This window comes from Oenanthe melanoleuca, chromosome 12 (assembly GCF_029582105.1).
Source record: "Oenanthe melanoleuca isolate GR-GAL-2019-014 chromosome 12, OMel1.0, whole genome shotgun sequence".
In the NCBI taxonomy this organism is placed as follows: Eukaryota; Metazoa; Chordata; class Aves; order Passeriformes; family Muscicapidae; genus Oenanthe; species Oenanthe melanoleuca.
In genome coordinates, this window is record NC_079346.1 from 8,226,046 (window position 1) to 8,250,642 (window position 24,597).

Genomic DNA, 24,597 nt, shown 5'->3' on the forward strand with positions numbered 1-24,597 from the left:
TCCTAGAATCCTGAATAATCATGTAGGCTGTACAGTTCATCACAATAGTGGCTGACAACCTGCAGGTGTGTGATATAGTATTTAAAAATAGTTCCAGAATGAATGAAACCCAGATATACCAGTCAGCAGCTGCATTACAGTGTGAGTAATGGAAAATAATTGCTTCTTACAATGATAAGAAAAAAAACTGAAAAGCTAAATGTTTAAAGAACTGAAGCAGGAGAAAGCAGCAAAAAGCTGCAGTAGTTCTGAGCACATAGTATGTGATCATTATGTGTTTTACACCTTGGATCATTATTTGTCCTGTACAAAGTGGTACAGAATCATACATGGCTGCACTATGTGACTGCTGCTGTAAGAAGCAGAGTATTTGTTGCAGTCCACCAAAAAGTATTGAATGTATGAAAGCACAGAACATTTCAAGAACTATATAAAGGTACTAACAGGAGCTGCTGTAAAACTAGATAACCTCATACTCCATTTATATATCAGCAATATAGCTGGTTTTTTATTACAGTTGAAGCAATAATAAACAATGAATATGGCTTAAGTAAAGCACAGAGCACAACTCTGAGGCAAATCCAATATTAGAAGAATCCCAGTATAAACTATTGCAGAGTAAATGCTCTGAAATGTTGAGTTACCTTCAGTGTTCTACAGGGTCCAAATAGAGGCCTGTAGCAGCAACTTTCCATAGTGGATGATCAACATACTGCTGGAACTTTGGAGTACTCTGTTAAATGAAGGTTTCAAATGAGAAGAAAGGTGTTGATAAGTGGGTAATTGTACAAATAATAACTTGATTTACAGAGTGATATTTTGCAGGACATCAGAGAAACGTTATTTGGTATTAACTATTTGATATACATCTCCATTATGCATTTTGTTAATTTAATATTTCCTATGTGTTTTCTCCATACTCATTAAATAGGCTCAAACATGGTACAAATCTGCAAGACCAGACAAATGGAACTCAATTAAATATAGAGAATAGCAGTCTCATTATTTTTTTAGTACTTTAATTATAAGGAAATTGATAAGAATATTTAGACACGTCAATTTGTTAATACAAATTACATGACTAAAACAAAACGAACTTTTAAAGTAAAATGTACTGCTGCAGTATTCAGTGAAGCACAATGTGATTGCAAAGACTGTTCTTTGATCTTACTGCCTTGATCAACTTCTGTAGCTTCAATCTAAAATAGTGTTTAGATATAATAGGTTAGTAATATAAATTGCAGTTTAATATATTTGTAGCTTTTCATAACAGCCCATTATGGCCATCTTTCTCTACATAATTCAAGCATAAAAGGCAAGATTTTGTCTTTGAGAGAGTTCTTCACATTTCATTCAGCTGACTGAAGAGTTTGGTGTGCCTTACACATTCAGTCTTGTCAGGTTTCTCCTCTGCATTTTGCAAGATGGACATTGAGGGTTTAAGATTAAGTGGCAAGAACCTCATTTCCAAGGAGGGATAACTTAGGAAAGAAACCTAAACTTTCTCAAATAAAGACTAACCACTTAGTCTCTCTCAAAAACAAAGAAATTCAGCTTTCCAGGTTTCCATACCCAGCCTTTATGGAGAGCAGCACTGTACCAGTACAGTGTTAGTCAGTTCCCAGAATCTCCAGTTTCACTTCATATTTTCCTTTCTGAGATATCAGCCAGAGCACCAGCTATTCATAGATATGATGGAAGTTTTTTGAGTATGGACTTGTGTATTTAACACGACTTGATGTAATTCTGTTCCAACATTTGGAAAAATGCACAGTATCTATGTGAGGGTGATAGTTCACTTTGTAGACCTTTGGTATCTAATAAGGCTGTTAACAATATTTGTTAATGGAGGTGATTATTTAATCACTCCACATTCTTTTAACACAAAAGCTTTTAAAAGAGTAGTTGTGGGAATTGTTGGTATGCTGATGTTAAATGTCAGTATATTTTGATAACCTTACAATATTTCAGAAGACGTGAGAGTAACAATGCTGTGCCAGTATTCAGATGATTTGCTGAAATGAAAAGGTCTTTAGTCATGCATTCTGTAAGACCTAAAATCATGGAATTATAGAATGCTTTGGTTTGGAAGGAACCTTTAAAGGTCATCTAATCTGTACTCCTGCCACTGGGCAAGTATACCTTCCACTAGTCTCAGTTGGTCTGGTCTCCATCCAACCTGGCCTTGAACATTTGTAGGGGTGAGCAGTCACAGCTTCTCTGGGCAATCTGTTCCAATGCCTCACCATTTGCATTGTAAAAACAATTCTTCTTAACATCTGGTCTAAATCTACCCTCTTTTAGTTTAAAACTGTTGCCCTTTGTCCTACCACAACAGGCCCTCATAAAACTGTGTCCCCATCTTTCTTGTAAAGCCTCCTTTAGGTATTGGCTGGCTGCAATAAGACCTTCCCAGAGCCTTCTTTTTTTTCATTATGAAAATTCCAACTCTCTCAGCCTGTCTCCATAGGAGAGGTCTTCCAGTCCTCTGATTATTTTTGCAGCCCTGCTCTGGAGTCACTCCAGCAGATCCATGTCTTTCCTGTGCTGAGGACCCCAGAGCTGGGCACAGGACCCTAGGTGGGTTCTCACAGGAGCAGAGTAGAGGGGCAGAATTTCCTCCCTGAGCCTGCTGCTTCCTTTGGATGCAGCCCAGGATACAACTGGCATTCTGGTCTGACAGGTCATGTCTAGCTCTTCATCCCCCAATATTCCTAAGTCCTTCTCGACAGGACTGCTCTCAATCCCTTCATCCCCCACTGCTAGTAAACTCCTAATTTCTTCAGCTTCCAGTTTTTATATTTCTTATATGAATATTTATTCCTTATATATATTTATCATGTAAAAATATATGTGTAAAATAAAAGCAGATTTGTTTTTATGTCCCTGATCTGTAGTACCACCATCATTTAAGAGAATTTTCAAATGCTCAATGCTTCCAAAATCAGATGTACAAACTGCAGATAGAGATATAGAGATTTATATAGATATAGATCTGTAGCCATCTTCCAGTTGCATAGGTAAATGATTTTAGCAGTGCAGTATATAGAAAAGAAATAGAAATAATCCTCATATTGGAACTTGAGAAATTAAGGACAGCTTGAAATTCCTGTCATGATTAAATTTTCATGCTTACATGTGTTTCCAGGTTGTGTCTTTCTGATTCTTTAAATCAGTAGTATGAATTGCTTTCTCTTATGTTTTTCAAAGATAAATAAGGAGTATTTTCTTACAAATTTTTCTTCATTTTTTACATTTGTGTCCTTTAGGTGGAATCTATGGCAACAGCACCACCAGAAGGCAGCTTTTTGTGTATCTTTAATTTTGAGATACCTTTGATGTTTTGCAAGGCAGGGCAGGGTATAATCATGTTAGATAGTGAATTTATGTATCAAAGTAATATTCTATGTATAAACCACATTCTAAGTGAGTTTAATTTTGTTCATGATTTTTAGCCTGATTTCCAGAGTCATTGAAAAGTGTCATGTTGCTGACTTTAATGAATCTGAGAAACCCTTGTGAATGTAAAGGCACATAGATCAATCATATTACTGAGCTGCAGTTAGAACAGATGTCTTTAAACAACTACAAAACAGATATACTAAAATTGTGGATTTATATTCTGCAGTAGTTTACCAAGAACTGAATATATGCTGTCAGGAGAAAATGTTGAAATGTGAGTGGTTTAGCTGCTGCTGTAAACTATGACAGCCAAAAAGAAATAAAATCACTTTGAATATTATACATTACCCAGCATAACCTCAGTTATAAATATGAAAAAAAATCTACTTTAAAATGGGTTTACTTTGAAGGAGAATTCTAAACCCTTGTAAAATGTGTGTGGGGCACAGTTTCAATTCAATAATACGTGTATGTAGAGCTAAATATTTTAAAATATTTTATTTGACCATGTCTTACCTGAATGTTTTCTTAAATCTTAAGACCTATGAAAATCCAAGCTAGATTTGCAACACTATGAAAGACATAGTTCTATATCTTGCAGAATTTAATGTGAAGTTTATACCCACACATATATACATTATCCAAGAAAATTTGCAAAGCTTACAAAACATTTCTGTTTAAATGCCTTGCTTTATTCTAGAGATCCTGTAAGACTTTCTTGCCCTGTCAGAGAATTGGCTCATTCAACTTCTTGGATAGTTGTTTCCACACTTCAGACACCAATTCAAATACAACACATTCTCGAGAATAATCATCTATACAAGAATTCAGGATATGCATATGGTCCCTGTTTCTCAGTCAAATGCAAAGGAGAAGGAAGATTCTCCTAATTGCTCACCAATACATCCTGGAAGCTTCCAGTGGTATAATAGTGATATAATGTTGCATTAGCAGAATCCAAATTATGTCCCCCACTAAGACCTGTCTTTCAAGGAAGGAGTACTCACAGAGAAGATAGATTACTTGTTCCACAAGAAACTTCTAAATGTAAATTCAGTCACATAAGTCTTGATCTGAAAAATATTTGAAAGGTACTTCTAGGTCCATACATAACTTGTGGAAGGTCTTCTGGCCTCCTTTGTGAGTTTTCAGAAAAGAAAGCCACTTAACACAAAAATAGTCTGGCAGAACTGAAGTCTGACAGACAAGAGGAGTGTTATTTAAACCCAGAATTATGCCAACTGTGAGCTCAGTTTGACAACCCCTGGAGGGATCTGTTCATATCAAGTCAAATTGCAAAACTGAGGCAGAGTATTCTTTACTATGAAATGAGACTAAAAATTATTTAGACAGATATTCTGGTTCATAGACTGACTAATTCACTCTCTGTCTTGTCTTCATCTTCCACTAGCTATCATCTGGGAATTACCCTATCCACCACCAGGCAGTGAGTCATATTTGGTAGTAATTAGGATGTCATTCATCCTGAACATATATTTTACAACATCCCTTTCCAGTTTCTGAAACCATGAGGACATACTCATTTTTAATTTTAAAAATCTATTTCATAACACTTTTTATTATTTTAGCATATAATCTACTAAATTGTATAAGTATTGTTAATGTATGCTTACATTTTCACTTCTTTTGCATTTCCTTCAATTTTGTTTAGAACTGATTTAGAGGTGTGTGAGGGAGAGTCTCTTCTGGTAGAACAATAAATATTCTGGGGAAAAATGTATTTGTGGATTTTAGAATTCTTGAATTTCTACAGTTTATGAATATTGATCTATCTTGCAAATGACTCTTTTTAATGCCAGAAACCAAATGTAGTTTGAAACTTTTGAGGCATATACTTACAATGGGTAGGTAAGATTTGACTGAAAAGATTATCATATTTTGTAAGAATATTCATGCAGTCCACTGTTAGTTATTCACAAACAGCTTAATCCAGGCTTCAAAGCTGCAGTGCCATGGAGAATCATATGTGCTCCAGTAACTTTTATTTGGGACTGCTAAAATTACTGCTATTGCTGTTTCTAACCTGGTCTGCCAGCCCTCTTACCTCTCCCTTGATGTTTTCTATTCTTAAAAATGTTTTTTTTCTGCACAGATCCTACCAAGAGTTCCTTCCTCATGCTTCATACATACGTTCAATCCAGACTCTTCTGTCAGACAAGACTTTACCACCCCCCATCTCTGAAGTCCCAACACTCTCACAGGCAGCAGAGAAATGACTGTGATCGACTCCTTAATTCATATGTATTTCCACCAGACAAGAATCATCTTTAAAGTTGTACTTTTGTACAGTTAAGACCAGAATATCAATTTTTAATTTCACAGATAAGAAATAAGACTGTAAAATTCTAATATCTGAAGCTGCAAATGTATATGCTCATACCAGATCTCTGACATACTTCTAAACAATCTATTATTTTTGTTTTCCACAGCCCGTCAGTCAGGAGCATCACTATGAGAAAGAAATGAGCCCACTTTCTCATTCCAACCCACGGTAAGATTCCATTTATAGCCCAGGCAGTAAGGATTCAGTTAGAGTGTTCTGAATATTAAATGTGACACTCTTTGATTTAATCTTCAATCTCTTTTCAATTGCAACCTCCTCTCAGAGGGCTTTACTGCTCGTTTTAGTCATTGTCTACAGTATGTCTGAGCTGTCTGGGAACACAGAACTGAATTCTGCATGTTTTGGATGTACCACTGTGTATTTAAAATATCTGACACAGGCCTTGCTTCTACATCTGCTTTGATGTGTGATTCAGCAAATCGTCCTCATCTCACATACATACACTCTCATCTATTTCTTTCTCCCTCTCTGCTTTGAAGGCTTAGAACTAGAATTCTGTATGTGACTGTAGGTGTCAGGGAATCAATTTGTTCCAAAAGATTTTAATGCTGCTTATTAAGAAAGGGGTTTTTTTTCAGTAGATAGCCCAGTTAGGAGAGGGGGTTACAACACTCTGGGATAGAGCAAAGGGATCCTGTCTACAGCATATTTTGTCTGTCAGGTTTTTAACTTGTTTGGAATCAACAACAAAAATCCCTGTGATTTTAGTGTGAGATGACAAGAGGAGAAGGTGGCTAAGGTAAATTAATCACATTGAGACTGTTGAGACAATCAAGATTAATTGTCCAGTTTTGTACCTATGAAACCCTAACATCACTATGTCAGTTTTTTAACTGCCTGAACAAGAGGCATACTAATTTTTAAAAGCAGTCCTATTTCACTTTCACTTGGTGTCATTAATGTGGATTTTGCTTATCCAAGTTTTAACTAGATGATGTATGTGTGTTGGGGGGCAGGGATAGGAGAAGAGGACACTTGAGTTACAACTTTATATATTACTAATAGTGTGAAATGTTTTAATAAAAACTCACTCTCAGTCAGTTGTGCAGGATATGCTTCTCTTCACACAGATGTTTTCAGCCATTTGCTATCCATATTTTTATGGATTCAAAATCTTCTGATTAGATTTTATGAAGTGAACAATCTGAAACTTCCTCTGCAAGTTCACACAGATGCATCAGTTATTTCAAGACACAGACATATATTTCCATATGTTACCAGCAATAAAGAATAATCCTGGATTCCTGTTCCCTTTCACATGTAAATGAAGGTACTTAGGTTTATCTAGAAGACCTCCCTGCCTTGGGTGATGGTTGTCTAAGGAACCATGTCCTTATTAGTTGTTGAATGAAGTGGAGTGGACAGAGATAATTGACTATAGTCCACAGAGTACAACAGGAGGTACCTTGAGACAAAACTTTGGACTCTTTATTCCAAAATTGATCTTATAGTTCTGATGACATTATAATTGCCTATATTTTATTGCAAGCTACATTGTTTGTCTTCTTTTTGCCCATACATTGGTTAAGTCAGGTTTTATTAAGTTATTTTTATGCATGTGCTAAAGCAATTTGGTACTTGGTACATTTTATATACTGAAAAAACAAATAAACACCATTATCTGTAAAAAGAAAGTGTTTCATCATATCAAGGTAATATGATCAACAATGAAAACTTGTTTTTCCATATAATAAAATTTAAAACAAAATAGTATAATTTATGACTTAGTTCTTATGCTGTTATAATCCAGTACACACAGTAGACTTAAATTTCCCTAGAAATCATTTTCGAGAAATGCAGGTGGTATTCATAAAATACCTGACTTGCAAGTGCCTCATAAATTCAGTAACCCTTGTGAATGGCCAGAAAAGCATTATTGGGCTGTAAATACAGAAGATGACAAAATTATGAGGTCAGTTTGCATCATGATATAAAAACTGGAGATGATGTGACTTGAATACCATTATTCACATCATTACCTTTCATTTATAATGGAAAACTGTAATGTTTTTCACAGAGGATGTGTACCTAAATAAGGGGGATATAAAATTAATGGTAATTCTATAACTTCATTCCTGAACTGTTTTTAAAGGCAGTTTTAACAATAACAAATCCTGTATAAGCAACAAGAAAATGTCTAAAACTTTGTAAGCCTACTATAGTTTTGTAGGGAACACATGGAATATTTGAAATACAGCCCCTTTAGGTGTGTGGGTGTAAATGCTATGGTATAAAGACAGTTACATGGTGCATTTAGTGAATGAACAAATAGTTTGTTGTAAAGAGGGGTAAAGAACAGGTCTTGGGTAATTTTTAAAAGTGCAGTAGTGATATTTTCTGGGAAATGTAGAGACCAACGTAGAAGCTATTGTCCAGTAAATGTAGGTTCTGTCCATAATAAGATAAAAGGATAAGCCAGGAAAGAAAGCCTGTGAAGATAGTAATGGAAATTCAGTCAATAACAAAGCTCAGCTCGACTCATTGTCCATTGGTTCTGCTGGGTAAAGTCATAAGTCTGCCAGGAATATTGCTCCTGCCGTACTAATCAGCCCCCCAGTGCTGCTCTACAAGGCAGAGAACCAGTTAATGGAAGGAGACAGCTGAGTGCAGAGGCTGCAGAGCCAGAAACTGGGGTGATGTGTGGTGTTCCAGCCCTGGCTGTGCAATTCCCACTGATGTGCTGCTGGCAGGACATGGGAATTACTTTCTTCTCTGCAAATAGGGAGCTGTCACTATGTGTGTTGCTTCTTCCTCCAGTGCAAGGACTACATTTTGCTATATAACCAGCATCTACTTTGTAAGATTTTGTCCTCCAAACTCTTTGTGTGTCATAGAAGGTTTGGAAGTTTCACTGCAGGAAATCCTGGAAGATAGTAAGTGTTCTAGAATTTCAGCCGTGCTGAACTGTGATATGCAGAGCTGCTCTCTGAAAAAGGTCTCTTGAACCTAATTTATTAATAGACTGTTATAAACTTCTACAGATGCTCTCCAGAAAATTTATTTCTGATAAAAAATTATTTTTTCTGCCTTAGAGAAAGGTTTCAACTTATTAGAAAATCCCTCTCTTTATAAACATTGCCTCACTAGACCCTGTCTTGGCATCCTACTCAACTCTTCCCAAACTACCAAATACAATTCTTCCTCTTGTTCAAGCAGTTGTGCCCAGAATAACTGCACTAAAGTAGGGCACAAATATTTCAGCATTTAATTGAGTATCCTTTCACAAGAAGTATATTTTACTTAAATAATTTAATGCTAAATGTGCATGACCAAATTTTCAATTAGTCTTTACCCAGATGTTTCTTTTTCTGTTTCTTCTCTCTAAAGTCAGCTGATAAGGCCCACAGCCTCTGACAAATGAGCCACTGACTTCCCTTCACATGGGCTTGGTATGAGCTGACTGAAGCAGGTTGTCTTGTCATTGTAACCTACATTTGTTAAGTTAGACTCATTGGGATGTCATCATTATTCTTTCCTCTACAATCAAAAAAACCCAAAAAACTAAACAATACAATTGACCCAAAGAAAAGTAAATAAAATTTTCATCCTTTTTATGGTAAGTGTTATAAATTTGAGATTTGTCAGCACAAAATGTTTCACTGATATGGAGAGTGATGTGTTTGAGGACAATAACTTGAAAAAAAAAAGGTGTTGGTTTTACCTTAAGATAAAAAAACAGAACCCAAATCTTCAGTTGCTACTTTATCCAAAAATGTGATTTTCTTATTTTTGTAGTGACATTCATGCACAGCACTTCAGGTAATGAATCATTAAATGCATAAATGTACCTTCAACTAAAAGTATCTTTTAATTATATTCAAACTTGATGACTGGTAAAATTTAGGTATGTTAGTTATAAATATAAATTTGATGTAAACATAATGAACACCTCATTCTGACCACTCTATTGTTTTTAATGAATAAATTACTTCTTTCTTTTTCTTTGAAATTTTCTTCTAGAGAAGTCTTTTTTTAGAACCTATCGTTACCATACATATTGCCATTATCATGGCACCTGAAATTTCCACAATTTGCATATTATCAGTGATTCCAGCATAAAAACACATCAGCTGTAAACTTTCAAATATTAAAAGTATCTTCAGCTCTTAGGCTGAGTATTCTCAAGTACTCTCATCCATCCCAGATGAAAACTAAACATTCCAATAGCTGGTACATGTGCTATTATACCGTTGAGAGATTCTGTAGAATTAAACTCACCTATGAAATGGTGCAGTAAAAGAGGGATTGTAGCTATAACATTTATTTGCAGTACACCAGATCCTCTCCCTTATGCAGGGTATGAAATTCAAGCACAAGAGACCTTTGTATTTCCATGCAAAAGTTTGAATAGCAGAATAACTTAGTTAAGAATCACATTTCAAGACAGAGTTTTTCAAACAAATAAGCATATTTGTTTCTATGATTCATTATAATACCATACAACACCATTACTTCTGCAAAACAGACAATATTACATTATGAAGTAGTATAAAATTACACAACAGTTGTCAAAATAAGTGAACAAGAACAATGTATCGCAAAATGTACTTTGATTTTTATTTTACTTGTTCAGTTACTTACCCACAAAATAATTTGCAGTAATTTGCAGTAGATCTCCCAGTCGTTAATCTGAATTAGCAAAGTTCTGCTGCGTTTGTCAGGCAATAATGTGCATGAAAGAGAACATGACAAAAGAAGCAAATGGCACAGGAATCATCTAATTGAACAGGTTACATTTTTTAATCATGATGCTAAAAAGCTCAGCTGCAGAAGGGTTATGGAGAACCAAGTGGCTAACATGTTTAAGCTTGTTAAAATAATCCAAAAATGGCTTTCTCTTGTATGAGACTCTAAGAACATGGAAACTTGGTGGCATGTACACTAAGGTTTTAAATGTAAAACATGGCAAATACTTTCAAACATGCTGTTACATCCATGTCAATGTAAGGCAGTCTTTCTTTTGTTTTATTTTCCTTCAGGACTTACTGAGAATAATAATTTTATTGGTCACACACATTTTCTGGATATTCCTGGGCCATTCAAGCAGCCATGCTTATATGTAAAGATGGAGAATAGGCAGTAAAAGATTTTACCTCTCAGAAAGGACAAGATCCCTGTTCCCAGACTGTTACAATTTCTCTTCCTGTACTCAGCTGAACTGTTGCTATGGCCCTTTACCCATGTGGCTTTTTCCAGGGCATCTCCAGTGTTTATGGATGACAGGTTGCTTTGGTCCAGCCACTAGCCAGCACTTAAGGTCTAATCTTCTGAAAACTCTGAGAGCCTTGGGAACTGCACAGAACAGTCAGATGCTGTTGGTGACTGGTTATGGTAAAAGGAATTACTTTGATTGCAACAAGACTTTTCAGTCACTAGATGCAGGTGCTTCCTGAACTGGTAGAACAGTAAAATATAATTTCTTTTTTAAAATTTATTTAATTGTTTAAAATACGCAAAAAAATAAGTGCATGCTACCTATCGGATACTTCATTAAATGTGCAAATCCATTTAATTCACTGATCAACGAGTATCTAATGTAGTTACTAGAATTTACTTGCTTAGGTTAGATTAACACAAAGGAATTTTGACACACCTTTGCAAATTCATTACTTCCAATTTATACAGCTGATCTTCTCATAAATTAATCACAACTAGCAAGGAAGAAAGAGCCAGTACTTATATCAGGTACTAAAGTACTGGTTTTCTCTACTAGTGACATTTATATAGCTAGTGAATATCATGACTATAGTCAGCAAGCTAACATAGTGATGATCTAAGGGGGTCAGTCTTTAAGTAAAATTAAATGTTTTTCCATTCAGAAGGTATGATAGCAATTTCATGTATTTATTCAAAATTCAACCAAATAGCAAAATATATTCATTATTAAGTTGTCAAACCTCCAAATTCAGGTCATTCATATTTTTACATGTAGGAGACTGTGTATGGTTTAATGACCTGCACAAAGCTATAATTTCAACTCTGATAATGAAAGAAAAACTGGAAAGCATTAACAGCAAATTTCAGCAAATACCAATCAGCATGATTATAGTGTACATACTTGTAGTAGCACCTCACCTCTTCTAAATATCTTGTTTTTTAAGTAGAATTCCCATCTCCTTTGTTATCCTTGAATCTAATCCAGCACCCTAAGACAGTTCATTTATAGATTTAAGACTTTAAAAGCAGATTCAAGTGTTCCCTGCACAGTTGCACTTGTAGTTTTTATGATCTCATGAACAATTAAATTATTTTGCTGTTAAGAAGGTCCCTTCCTCCATTAGAAGTCAAGTGTTTGGCAAAATGGACTTGCTGAAGTGGTTTGGAGGAAGGGAAAAGGCATTTTCTAAATATGCTTGTGATTTTCTCAATCTTAGTGCTAGGAAAAAAAGAAAGTTCCAGTAAGGCATACAGTAAATGAAGATATTATGTATTAGGGATGGAATGAATCTGTCACTTTGACGGATTGTGAGGCAAAGAACAGATTAACAGATTACTCATAGTCAGAATGCAGCTCACTGTGAAAAATGTGCAGGAAATGATAAGTGTTGCTTTGTGCTGATTTAATGGTATCTTGAAACTACAGTAGCACTCCAGGAAAATAACACAATTTTAGCTCATGGCTTGCTGCTTTTATTTTTTTTTTTTTTTTTTTTTTTTTTTTTTTTTTTTTTTAAATCATCAAGGTATTGCCAGATTTCCCTTAAATATTTTTCAAAATAGAACTTTCAATTCATGGAAAGTCATAGGAAGATATATATTTATGTTCTTTTTCAAGATTTTTGTTAAAATATGCATTCAAAAATCCTTGACTTTTATGAATACTCTGTATTCTTTTGGTTGTAAATCTTCTATGAACTTCTGTGAACTCACTCAGTTTTTCATTTAAAAAATGCTGATTTCCCTACCTGGAACTGAGTAGCACTGAACAGTTATTGATGTATGAATTAATAATTAATTTGGCTTAGTTTATGCAATTTTTATGGAAAAAAAACAAATTTTCAAGAACTGGAATTGTTTAAAGCATTTTAGATACAAAAATGGACAACTTAAAGCTCCAGTGATTTCATAATTATTACAGTCCTATGTAGTGGCAGGACCTGAAATTAGTTTCAACATATTTTCAAATATGTACAAATTTGTACATACATCAATCAAATCTCATTAACAATAGCCTACAAATGTCCTTGCTTCAGTACTGAAGCTATTATTGAAGAATTCCTTTCCATGAAGGTACTTCTATTAAAAAAATAAACCCAAATCTCCCATTATGCATACAGGATTAACACTGACAAAGCAGAAACAAAATAGGTGTGTGTAGATAATTTGGTTTAAGTCAGTGAAGTTACACATGTGCCTGCAGCTGACAAGCTATGGAAATAATTAAAAATTCACATCTTTTAATCTAGAGGAGCCTAACCAGCAACTCACGCTTCAGAAAAAGTTGGATCAGGGAATATATGAGGGATCTTACAAAGCCAGGTGGCTTTTTCATTAATTTATGTGAGAACTGAGATAGTCTCTATTAAACTTTCTTAAATAGATATAATTAAAATTAAAATTAAAAACAGGAGGAAATTAAGTCTCTATCTTAGCAGAACTGGACCATAGTTTAGATGGGAGCTGGCACTCTGCATTCAGTGCATTATGGTAAGATATCACTTCTGCACGTTTAGCATTTGCAGCAGGATTTGCTTCACATGCTATTAAATATTGCTAAAACAGCAGAAGTATGCACTGAGATTTAAGTTGATAGCTACACAAGATGTCAGGAATTGGTCCTTTTTTTGTTAAAATATTTTTACAGTTGATTCTTACATTGACATTTTCTGGCCCTCCACAGTTAGTCAAATAATCCACTGTAAAAACACAGTTTAGCAAATGTGCTCCTCCTACTTCACCCAGGCACAAGTCCATTCTCCTCTCAAGTTCATAAAAATTCACTAAGTAGGTGAGTTAAATACAATCTTTTGTATTTTTAGTGATTGTACCCTTCAGGTGCTGAATAGACTCAATCTGATGTGTTCATAATGATACAAAACTAATGCAGGTTTTTCATTCCCTGATTTGATATAATGGAGCCCTTGCCTTGCACTTTTTGCAATTTTATACAACAAGGCTGAACAAATATTCCTTTTAATTTTGATATAGATTGTTGGACAAAACCACACTAAAACTTTGAAGCATTTCAATTTTCTTAATAAAGTGGATTAAATGGTCCCATTGATTTAAGTAATACAAATTAAATGTGATCCAAAAGGAATGCAATAAAGTATGCTATCTCAAGACAGTGCAATATTAAAAATCTTTACACTAAGTGATTTGACATTTTCTCAGTCTCCCAGTCTGCAAAAGTATTGGTGAAAAAAAATCAAAGTATCAAAGGTGTTCATTAAGATTTCAGTGAAAAACATCTGATTCTATGGATTTCTGTTGATGATAATAATTTTAATACATTGTCGTTGATAAGTGCTACTTAATAAAGCATCACTAATTTTCTCAAGAGACTTTGCTGATGGAGGCCTTTTTTCTGCAGAATTTAACATACTGTCATAAAAGTGAAAATTATGTTCATAAGTCCAAAAGATTCTTTTGCTTTCCATCACAGTTCAGCTGTCGTGACATTTCAGTATATGACCACTATTATCTGAAAGTATTTTTAAAGAATTTTTAAGTAATATTTTTTAAGAAAAATGTAACAAGATTATATAACATTGGAATTTTACTTTGGGATGGAGAATAGCTTCCAGTATAATGAAGAATTTTGTTGCAAGCACTAAAGGTACATGATACTGTTGAGTATGTCTGGAACCTATTCCTGAGCCTTCATACAATGCAGCTCACAGTGTCAAAAGACAATATTTGGCATTCCACACTGTTATCACGAAGCTCTAGATGGTTTATTGCACATTGATTATATTGATTACAGCTGGAGGCATTGATAGCATAAATAGAGTGTTTTTAATTAGTCAGAATGTGTGATTAGCTTTTCTGTTTTAATGAGATAAACTATCTTCTTTAATAAAAAAATACATATTCTCTATTCACTCAGAATAAAACCACAATAAACAGGAACACAGACCACAGTCTGTGCTTCTCAGACTATTGCCAGTTCCCTCCATGCTTTTGTCAAGGTCTAACACTTTTTTCAGGATGCTTTTTTAAAATTCACTGAAACCCTCTGTTCCACACATACACACACATGCTTTAGTTGCTTCCTAAAAGCAACTGCAGATTTTACTGTGGAAAGTTTGGTGTGACTGCTCTGCTGCAGCATCTGTCAGAATTCCTGCTGTAAACCCACTCCTTAGAAGTTTATCCAGCACTATCCAGTTTATGCCAGCACTTAATCTTTTGTGTCTTTTAACCAGGAAGATTTCAGCATTCATGACATTTTTTTTTAATTTCTCTTCCAAGATTTTAGGAGGTTGATTTAGACGTTGCTAAGTTACAGATGTAGTAAACCAGTTTTTAATATATATTGTGTAAAATGTTCTATCCTTGAAAGTAATACTAAGTCAACAATGAAACCCTAATGCTGTAATGTTTTGATTATGTGTCTTGGTGGGAGGGGGTTGAATAGCAAAAGTATTTGTTTTTCTTGGACATTGGGAGAAAGAACATGAACGGAATCAAGATTTTCTTAAAAACAAATAATAAACTTTTCAACATATCTCTGTTGCTTCTGTCAATTATAAAAACTTTGTTTTCCTTCTAAAACCATCAAAATCATTAGATCTTACACTTGCACCTCCTAAAAAAAGTAGTTATTTATCATACTGAGTCAGATACATCAAAATAAATATGAATATGAAACAACACCTTTATATAATATTTTACTCCAATAAGTGAAGGACAAAAACAAAGATAAAATCACCCAGCTACTCAAAAAATCATCCCATCTCTGATTTCTCACTCTTAATATTTCATGCAGATCTTACAGATATGAGACTTCAAACTAAAATTCATCAATTTTCTGAGTAATAAAACCTATCAATATAGCACAAATAGTGGTTTAACAACATTCCCTCATTCCCTCATTGTTTTCTAAATTAATTGCCTCTTTTCCACAGGAAAATTCCTTACTATCTTTCTTTCCTTCTTACTAACATCCTCTCTGCTTTACAGGTATTATTTTCTTTAGGAATTTCACTGATATATATTTTATATGAAAAATAAAAGTCTTTAAATGCTTCTGATTTATTCCAGACTGGTAGAACTGCATATGCACTCTAAACTTTTATATTTTGTAACTGTGTTTGTTGGTCTGAGACAATTGTGTTTAGAAGTGAGCACTGTCTTTCTCTCTCCTTGCACTTTTGTTTCAGCAGTTGTCCCGGCAGAAATATTCTCGTTCTTCTCTGGTTCTCAAACATTGCTTTTGCAAATGCTGGAGTGAATGTGGATGGAAAGGTAACTTGGGAAGCAGAGGTGTAGATTAGCACTCAGTACTTCTTTACCTTCCCTAAATTTGATGCAGTTTCTCTGAGAGATCACCTTTGCCTTTGCTGACTTTGTGTTTCAGTGCAGTTGTAGAGAATCAGGTTCGTGCTGCTGCTTTGTGCTGTCAGCCCACATCCTGTGAGGATGGCCAGATTCTCGTGATTACAGTGGCTGATTTTCAGGCAGATCAAACCACACATGCAAGGGACAGGAATGAAAATATATTCTACCATGCTCCCACGTACCAGCCTGCATTTAACTGTTATTCCTAAAAACTTCTGAAGCTTTGGTGTAGTTTTGGCTATGATCAGGGAACACAGATACAGTGACAATGACAGAGAGCTAATAATAAGAAGTCTAGGCAAGCACATGGCTGTGTGGATTGGTTGTGCCAACTCCCACTGGCCTTAGCTGAACAGCAGAAGAGAAGGATTGGCTGTGAAGTTGGCCATATATGTGAAAATAATATGATGCTGTTAGAAAATTTTAAAGAATGTTTTTTACATTTTGACATGATGGAAAATTCAATATCTCTTCCTTTAAATCTGCCATAGTACTTGCTGGATTTCTACACCAACAGTTCTGTTTCCTGAGGCGGAAAATTAGCTTTTTCCATTTTGACTGCAAACAGATAGGTGGTTGTCCCCAAATTCAACCCAGATTATGCACACATGCCAAAAGGAGATGATGTAGAATCAATAACAAGTCCAGAAGTAGCAGAAAAACTTAAAAAAAAAAAAAAGCAGTCAGCATATTTTAGCAATTATACCAGATGACTGAGCCTTGCCAAATTCCTCTGACAGAAGTTACTTGTATAGGAGATCATGAAGGCTTTTCAGAAAATAGAAGTGTATTACCTATTTCTTTGCTGTTGGACAGTCAAGTTGTGGCAATTACAGTGTGGAATGTAAAGAAATCTGCCAAGCTTTGGGAATATTTATCCTTTTTAGACAAAGCCATGGATGTTGAAGTTACCTCTACAGCTCTGTAGCACAAGTTCACATGCATAATGCTTTTATGCCAGCTGCTGGAACAGCCAGACATACGTTGAACCAATCCCAAATCAAGTTTAATTTACTCTTTAGAGCTGCACTGCTCCCATCAGCATAAAGCAAACATATGGAAATTTATCCCCTTCCACACCTCTTGCCTTGCAGTGAAATAGGTGGTCAAAATGTTGGATCTGCTTCTATCAAAATGAGGTGATTAATTGAGATCCCTCAAATTCTGTGTTGAAGTGTTGACTTGCAGTTTTTCAGTCTAGTTAATGATGATATGGAAGCTTTAATGTGTTACAGCTCTTTACTGCTGGAGAGATAAGGAAACATCAGCTATGCACAGTGTGTGGAGATTAATTTCATATGTGAAAAGAATTACAAGATGTGATCACCAGAATGAAGAATGTCTTTGTGACATGGATGTGTCCTTCCAGGGCTATCTTTCTCTGATAGATAGGACAATATGAGTGACTTTGTAACTGCACTGCAGTTTGCAATAAAAACTGTGACAACAATAACAATAAAAACAGGCATTCTGTTTTCCTTTCTCTGTAACAACCAAAGACAGTGTTTCATAAAGTGGGATATGTGAAAGGAACATTGACCTTTGCATGAATGTATGATAGCATGAAAATAATTTTTAGAAGTTATGACACTATTGTCCAGGAGAGACATAATTTGTCCACAAATAGAAGAAAATGCTCTCTCCTCTATCATGAAGATCCCATCAAAATCTTTTTCTTTACAGAAGTAAAACAGATACAGGACACCTGTGTTAGGAGTCCTCTATATTGTCTTGCCAGTAGGTAGAATCATGTTATGTTCAATAACAAATTTTTATCTATTATATACAAGATTTTATAACAATAGGAAATGGATATAAATAATTATTTATGATGTACTTGCCTAAGAATGTTTTTACCCCCAAATGTTACACCATGTTCTGTGTCACCCTACTGCAGGCGAGCACTGCCAAGTCAGTGGTAACCAAACCAAACACATAATGTGATTGTCTTTGATCTTTCTTTAGAGGGGGCAAGGATTTTTAATCAAATTGACTCCCACAGGTTGTTCATTCCAAGCCTTCATGGTTCCTGTAGGCTTTCAAAGGATAACTCTGAATGTTAGGGATCACACCTCCTGTACACCCTGTGCTGAGAGAGCCACACCAGCTGAAATCTGAAAAGTAAAACTTAACTTAAAGCACAGATTTTAATGTGAACAGAACAGGCAAAAATGCTAAAGAAGAAAGAAAGCCTTAACATTTAATAATTATATTAACTGTAAAGTTTATTTTTATAATAATAAAATCTAGCTTGATTTTGTTTTAGAACACTTGACAACCTGTAATTTCTTTGTTTTTTGGGTTTTTTAAATAATCAAAAGAATTAGAAAAAAATAGGAACACAAACTTGTTTTTTATAAATTATATTTTGATTTGTATTTTTCAGGGACTGGTTAAATATGTTCAGTCTCCCTATCATTCCTGGAAGCCAAGAAATAGAAGAGAATGCTAAATCTTCAACAAAACAGAGAACTCCAGGTAGGAATTTATGAAAATAATGAAAACAACGTGGGTAGAAAGACACTTCTAAATGTTCTTTCTGTAGTGCTGGTATTGCCTTCTCATAACTTTCTATCCCACTACATTTTGGTTTCAAATTCCCTTGTTTATTAATCTCTGCCCAAGGTAGCAGAGTTTTCCATGGAGTACTATTTGCCTTTTCTAGAAGAATAGCATGCAGTTGCTGTTTCCTGATGTTCTGGCTCTATACAGATTAGCTCATAAAAAATTCATCTTATTTGTTAAAAATATGGAATTTATGCTAATGGAGATGGCAAACTTATGTAAAAAAGAACACTAAAACTAAACATTCTTATTCAGAGGCATGATTATACTTGCATAAGAGATACTTCTCTTATGAAGAAAAATTGCAGATTTGGCTTTAAATGAAATCTTAGTATGATTTCCTGAGGACTGTTGTCACCAGAGTTATAGGCTTTTGCTTATTAATGGTGTTTGCTTAGAGAATGGTAAAGACCTTAACTGAAACTGGAAAGTCAACAATAGAATAAAGAAAATACTTTGTTTTCCTCAAATGCCCTTTTTCATATCAGTTATCTTAGGAAACAGGGTAGAAGAATCAACATTATCATAAAGTATCATAAAATGGTTTGGGCTGAAAGGGACCTTGGAGTCAGTTCCAGCCTCCCTGCCATGGGCAGGGACACCTTCCCCTCAACAAGGCTGCTCAAGGCCACATCCAACCTGGCCTTGGTCACTTCAAGGATAGATATTTACATTTTTCTTCAGGTCTTAGGAATTCACTTGGAGCTCCCATAAATCTGACCCCTGTATTCTGGCTGTCCAAGGGGTAAAGACATCTCAGTGATTTACTGTCTAAAATAAATTATGCCACTCAAATTGGGAACATTTTCATAGACATAGACTTGTAATTGTTTGTGACAGCAAAATACAATTTTTCTGTCAGGAAGGGACCTTGCTTTGAAGAATCAAGTAATATGTTGTGTTAAGGGTCCTAAATAAGCCAAACAGAATTGAACAGTCATCCTTGAGCTATAGGCACATTGGATAAAAATTTATGAAAGGTCCCAGAGAACATTCTTCATCAGTATTATGAAATCCAAGGCTTGTAAACCTATAATTTTTGTAACTTTTTAATTGTGTTATTATTTTGAAAAATACTTTAAAAATAAATATATTTGGGAATTTCTAGTTCTCCTGTTATCCACACTAGAATTTCAAAACTCTTTTGTGAATTGTTCCTAAACTCATTTTCCTTTAAGCTGAAATACTTTACATCATGTGCCTGTGATTGCACATTTGGATAAGTGAAATTGTCTATATACCTTAGCTTTTTATTTTTGTACCTTCACTCAGTCAAATCCTGACTCGTGTATATGTAGGATGTTTGTAATTCTGACAACTTCATACAGAAACTTTTCTATCTCCAGATACTCCAAAAAACCCACTGTAATGAAGAGATCATTTCTCCAAGAAATAAGAGAGAACAACAAAACCATTCCTTGACCTTTCCTCCTCAAACAGGACAGTTTGGACTTTTCCTGAACTACTGGACACCCCTCTCTGTGCAAGTAGCAGAGAAGCTGCAGTGCTGTGTGATAAAGGCCTGTCAGATGAGATCATCCCCATCAAACCTTAGAATCTGGGTATTTTCCTGGATTCCTTGGTTTTTAAAAAATCCTGATGGACCATGGTAACTCGATGGTTTGGAGTATCATTTTTGAAAGAGGTGCTAAATAAATGGTGTCCTGTGACATATCTCGAGAACTTTGGGAAAAATTTTTTTCCTTGTTCACTTCACTTGAGGTCAGATATTTGTGTGGCAAAAGAGTTGGTTCATTACTGACAGTTATATATCAGATCTGAACAACAAACTGAATGCTCAGATCCATTCCAGAAAATTCCGCTGCCCTGTTTAGCCTCACCTTTTCTTATTTTTTTAATATCACATTAGAAACTTACTTAATTCTCATGTTGAGAAGTGTCCTGAGATTATTTACTCTGTCTGTGCAGTTTTCCAGTGTTCCAACTATCACAGTATAACAAAAGCATGTAATCATCACTGAAAATCTGCAATGAGTCATAATGCATTCCAGATAGTAATTTTATATAAAAGTATGTATAAAGAAAAATAGTATAATATTAGTAAATTAATAAAGATTTGTCAATTCTTTTATTTTAAAAAAATCTTTAAGTTGAGACTTAACTTTGGAGAAAAAGGTGATTCCTTTTTAAAAAATCATTTTACTTTGTAGTTTGTTTCTTAACATTTGCACCATCCATTAGTTAAATGGTAAGATGCAGTGAGAAGTAGTCTTCTGTTCAAAAGGCTTCCCAATACATAAAGGAAATAAAAGGAAAATTTAGACTCATAAATATGATAAAATGTCATCGATTTTTTCATTCTTGGTACTGATGTTTCTGAGGTATAGACAGTTTTGTTTATCTTGACAAAACAAGAAAATCTCCACATTAAGTGACAGTGACAGAGCTATAAATGCTCTGGAGCTTACTTTGTGGTATCTTGGACTTAAGACCAAGGGATGAGGTTACAAAAACTCTAGGAACCACACAGTCTTCTTTTCTGGGCCACAGCTGCTGACAGTATTCATATGGTAACCCTGCAGTACATAATTACAGGATAGATTTGAGCACTGTAGTTCAATATTCAAGGATGATCTTGGAGAAAATATCAGCAGTGTTCTTCCCACCACACCATCTGCTGACAGCTGATCCAGTGCACCTGACTTCCATCATCATCAGAATATGATCCATGTATCCTAAAGTGAGATTTGCTACAAGATGTTTTCTAATATTAAAACCTGGAATATGATAAAAATACATTTCTGTGAAAAGGGAAACAATTTATTTTCAGTTCTCCAGACTATGGTGACTATGTAAACACTGCTGACATAATCCAAATAACAACACAGTTATTTGTACATTAATTTCTGAGTAAAGAAAAAGCTGCCACATGCCTGCCCTGTTCTTCATTATCTGGGTTTAGACGTCTTCATCAAGTCTTCTTTCAGAAAAACAATAGCTCCCCTGATTTCAGTAGGACATTTAATGTAACAGGTTTTTGCAAAATGCTGTAGATCATATGACTTAAATTTAGCTTATATGAAAGACACACAGGTTCAGAAAAGAAATTGTAATATATAAACCATCTGTAAGAAAAGCCTGTAAGGCTTTATCAGTGTATTTTAGACTAAAGATTCATTTCTGTTACCTAAAAACTTTCTTGCATTTTATATAACTTTAGACAAGCTAGATTTAAAATTCTTATTGTCTGGAAGGCTCTTTTCCTCTCTGACATTGAAAGATCTTTTGCACAGATTTACCTATCCTGATATTTATGTGACATACTGGATACTAGACATTCAAATTCTTTCATTCTTACAGGCTTTAAGGATGCACCGACTGTCTTTGTTCAAGCTAAAAAATTATTAAGAAGGTTATTGAGGAAAATACCATTTAAGAATCATTTGATCCACTATTAGTAAAGGTACTTTTCGTGAACTGCTCATTGGACTTTGAAAATTCCAGTTGTTAAGCAAACTCCAGCTGACCTCATTTCACCTCAGTTAAGTACAAGTCTTCAGAAATATAATAAAATGTGAATTGCTGTTATCTTGAAGGCAACAATTCAGAAGTCAGGAGATTATACATTTAAAAGAAAAAAAATCTCACATCTGACAGAAAGATATTTCCATGTTATTGTTTGAGGGAATAAGAGTGATTTATTCTTACTTTCTCCACTTCACACAGGTGAAGATCACTTCAGTGCTGAAGAAGAGGAGGAAGTTTTGACTCTTTTATATGATCCATGTCTGAACTGTTATTTTGACCCAAATTCTGAGAAATACTATGAATTGGCATAGTCAGAACATCTGAGGATATTGTTTTGAATTCATAGTTTCTTCTAACTTCTTGCAAAACCTGACTGAGCCACGTAATTTATTATATAACTTAAAAACTTAAACAATAGTTCTGCAACCAAATTAATAGATTTGGCAAGCTGTCTTATTTTTATAGCTTTGCATTAAATTGTAATTCAGTGGAAGATCACATAGCATAAAAGTTCATTGTGTCTAAGGAACTTTTCCTAGTTATTTGCTAGTCTAGTTTATTTCCAATATTCACAGCTTCAATATGAAAACAAATGAAACTGACTCAAGAAGGTTGGTGGTGTTTATGTGTAAATAATGGTTTTAATCAAATTTTTAAAAAAAACATTACTTGTTTACTGTGTATTTTTAATTGGTGTGAGATGATGAAGGTATCAGGACAGGGCTGAAGAGTGGGGAGGGATTGTTCCAACACTCCAAAACTGGAGTCTTTTCTCAGGTAAGGCAAGGAGGTGTGTATGTGATTCATGTGGCAAGCTGTGCTTAGAGGGCAGGTCCAACATGTTTGTACAAGTTTCTCCACTACACCTTGCAATAAAATAATGCAATTCATTTAACACATCTGTATTGAGCTTCAGTGCAGTTTTCAGTGAGGGTCCTACGTTCCAGCTTGAACTTTAAATTGTCTTCATCATTGTGCATCTTGCTTTTATGGTATGTAAAGTAACTCTACTGATCTCAGAGAAAGAATACAGATAAAAAGCAGAGCATATGTAGCATCTGAAAATGAAATAACTATATAAAATTAATCAAATACCATTCATGTATTTTATTTGGTTTATTTATTCATGGATTTATTACTGTGCATGGATACTGTGTACTGTACTTTGATCTCAAATCCAGCTAACCTGACCCTGATATTTCTGGCTGCTGCTGGGCTCTGAGCTGTGCCTGACATTCCCAGCCCCAGAGCAAGTGCAGTGCTGCTTGCCAAGAGCATCTCCCAACCAACAGGACACTTGTCTAAAGGGTAAATAAATCATTAAAACATCAGCTGCCAGGTGTAGGAGAAAAGGTGTCGCTTAGGAGTTGCCCATGACCCAAGAAGTCCAAGGAGTTTTGTTTTAATGGAGTTGAGTCAGTGGAACAACTTTGAAGTCCACCAGTTCAGTACATAACACTTTCTTGGAGACAGCTGAAGGGAATGTGAAAGTCACATGGCAAAATTGATCTATAGGCATTTCTGGTGATTCTTGTTCTAAGTTTCTACTTGATTATATCCAGTGCTATCCCACTATAATTATTTTCAAGCTGACTACTCAGTGAATTTTTAAGAATAATGTATTTGAATGTCATAAAGCAAGCTTAGTAAGCTCACTGCAAGTGATTTAAAATTATATCCCTGTAAATTATATGTAATTGTAGATCCCAGTTAATGAATATCCTAGAATCAATTGAAAATGCAGTTGTTAACAGTGTCTTGGCATAAGATCAGATTGTGTATTTGGCTCTGTGGCAGGTACAAACATATCACTACAAATTGATTCAAGGAAGAGTAGCACTGAAATCCACAGGAAGACAGATATTGCACTGAGATAATTTACTTACCCTGCCTTAGCCAGAAAGATTTGTACCTGGTCTTGCTAATGCCATAATCAGTTTAAAAGTTCAATGAAATCATAATTTTGACTTTCAAAAATCACATGCTGTCTTGTACATGCTTGTGCATATCTGGCCATTTTAGGATCATTTAGTTATCAGGACCACACTCCCTCTGTGTATGGCAAGGGTATTTAAAATCTGTTATTAATTTTCTTTCATAGCCACATGTCTCACAGGAGAGGTTGGGTGTTCCAGAGCACCACTGTGAGTCCAGACTGGGTCCCTGATGCATCTGAGAAAGAAGAACCCAACTAAACACTGGCAAACTGGTGCCAGAGGGATTGTCTGCCAGTGCTGTCTGGGTGGATGTGCTTGTCCTGGCTTCACAGCAGG

The 24,597-nt window shown here is 35.0% G+C and overlaps 1 protein-coding gene across 7 annotated transcripts in view; it reads left to right on the forward strand.

Moving 5' to 3' along the window:
• CFAP20DC (CFAP20 domain containing) overlaps positions 1-20,514 on the forward strand; it is a 60,951-nt gene extending 40,437 nt beyond the window's left edge. For 6 of the 7 annotated variants that reach the window (XM_056501768.1, XM_056501772.1, XM_056501771.1 and 3 more), the window contains 3 exons: positions 5,853-5,914; positions 18,657-18,748; positions 20,182-20,508. In XM_056501768.1, the coding sequence (XP_056357743.1) occupies positions 5,853-5,914; positions 18,657-18,748; positions 20,182-20,204 (177 nt within the window). In that variant the 3' untranslated portion in view covers positions 20,205-20,508. Of the gene's footprint in view, positions 1-5,852; positions 5,915-18,656; positions 18,749-20,181 lie in introns of all 7 variants that reach the window. The other variant, XM_056501769.1, reaches the window with a different exon arrangement.
• The last annotated feature ends 4,083 nt before the right edge of the window (positions 20,515-24,597 follow it).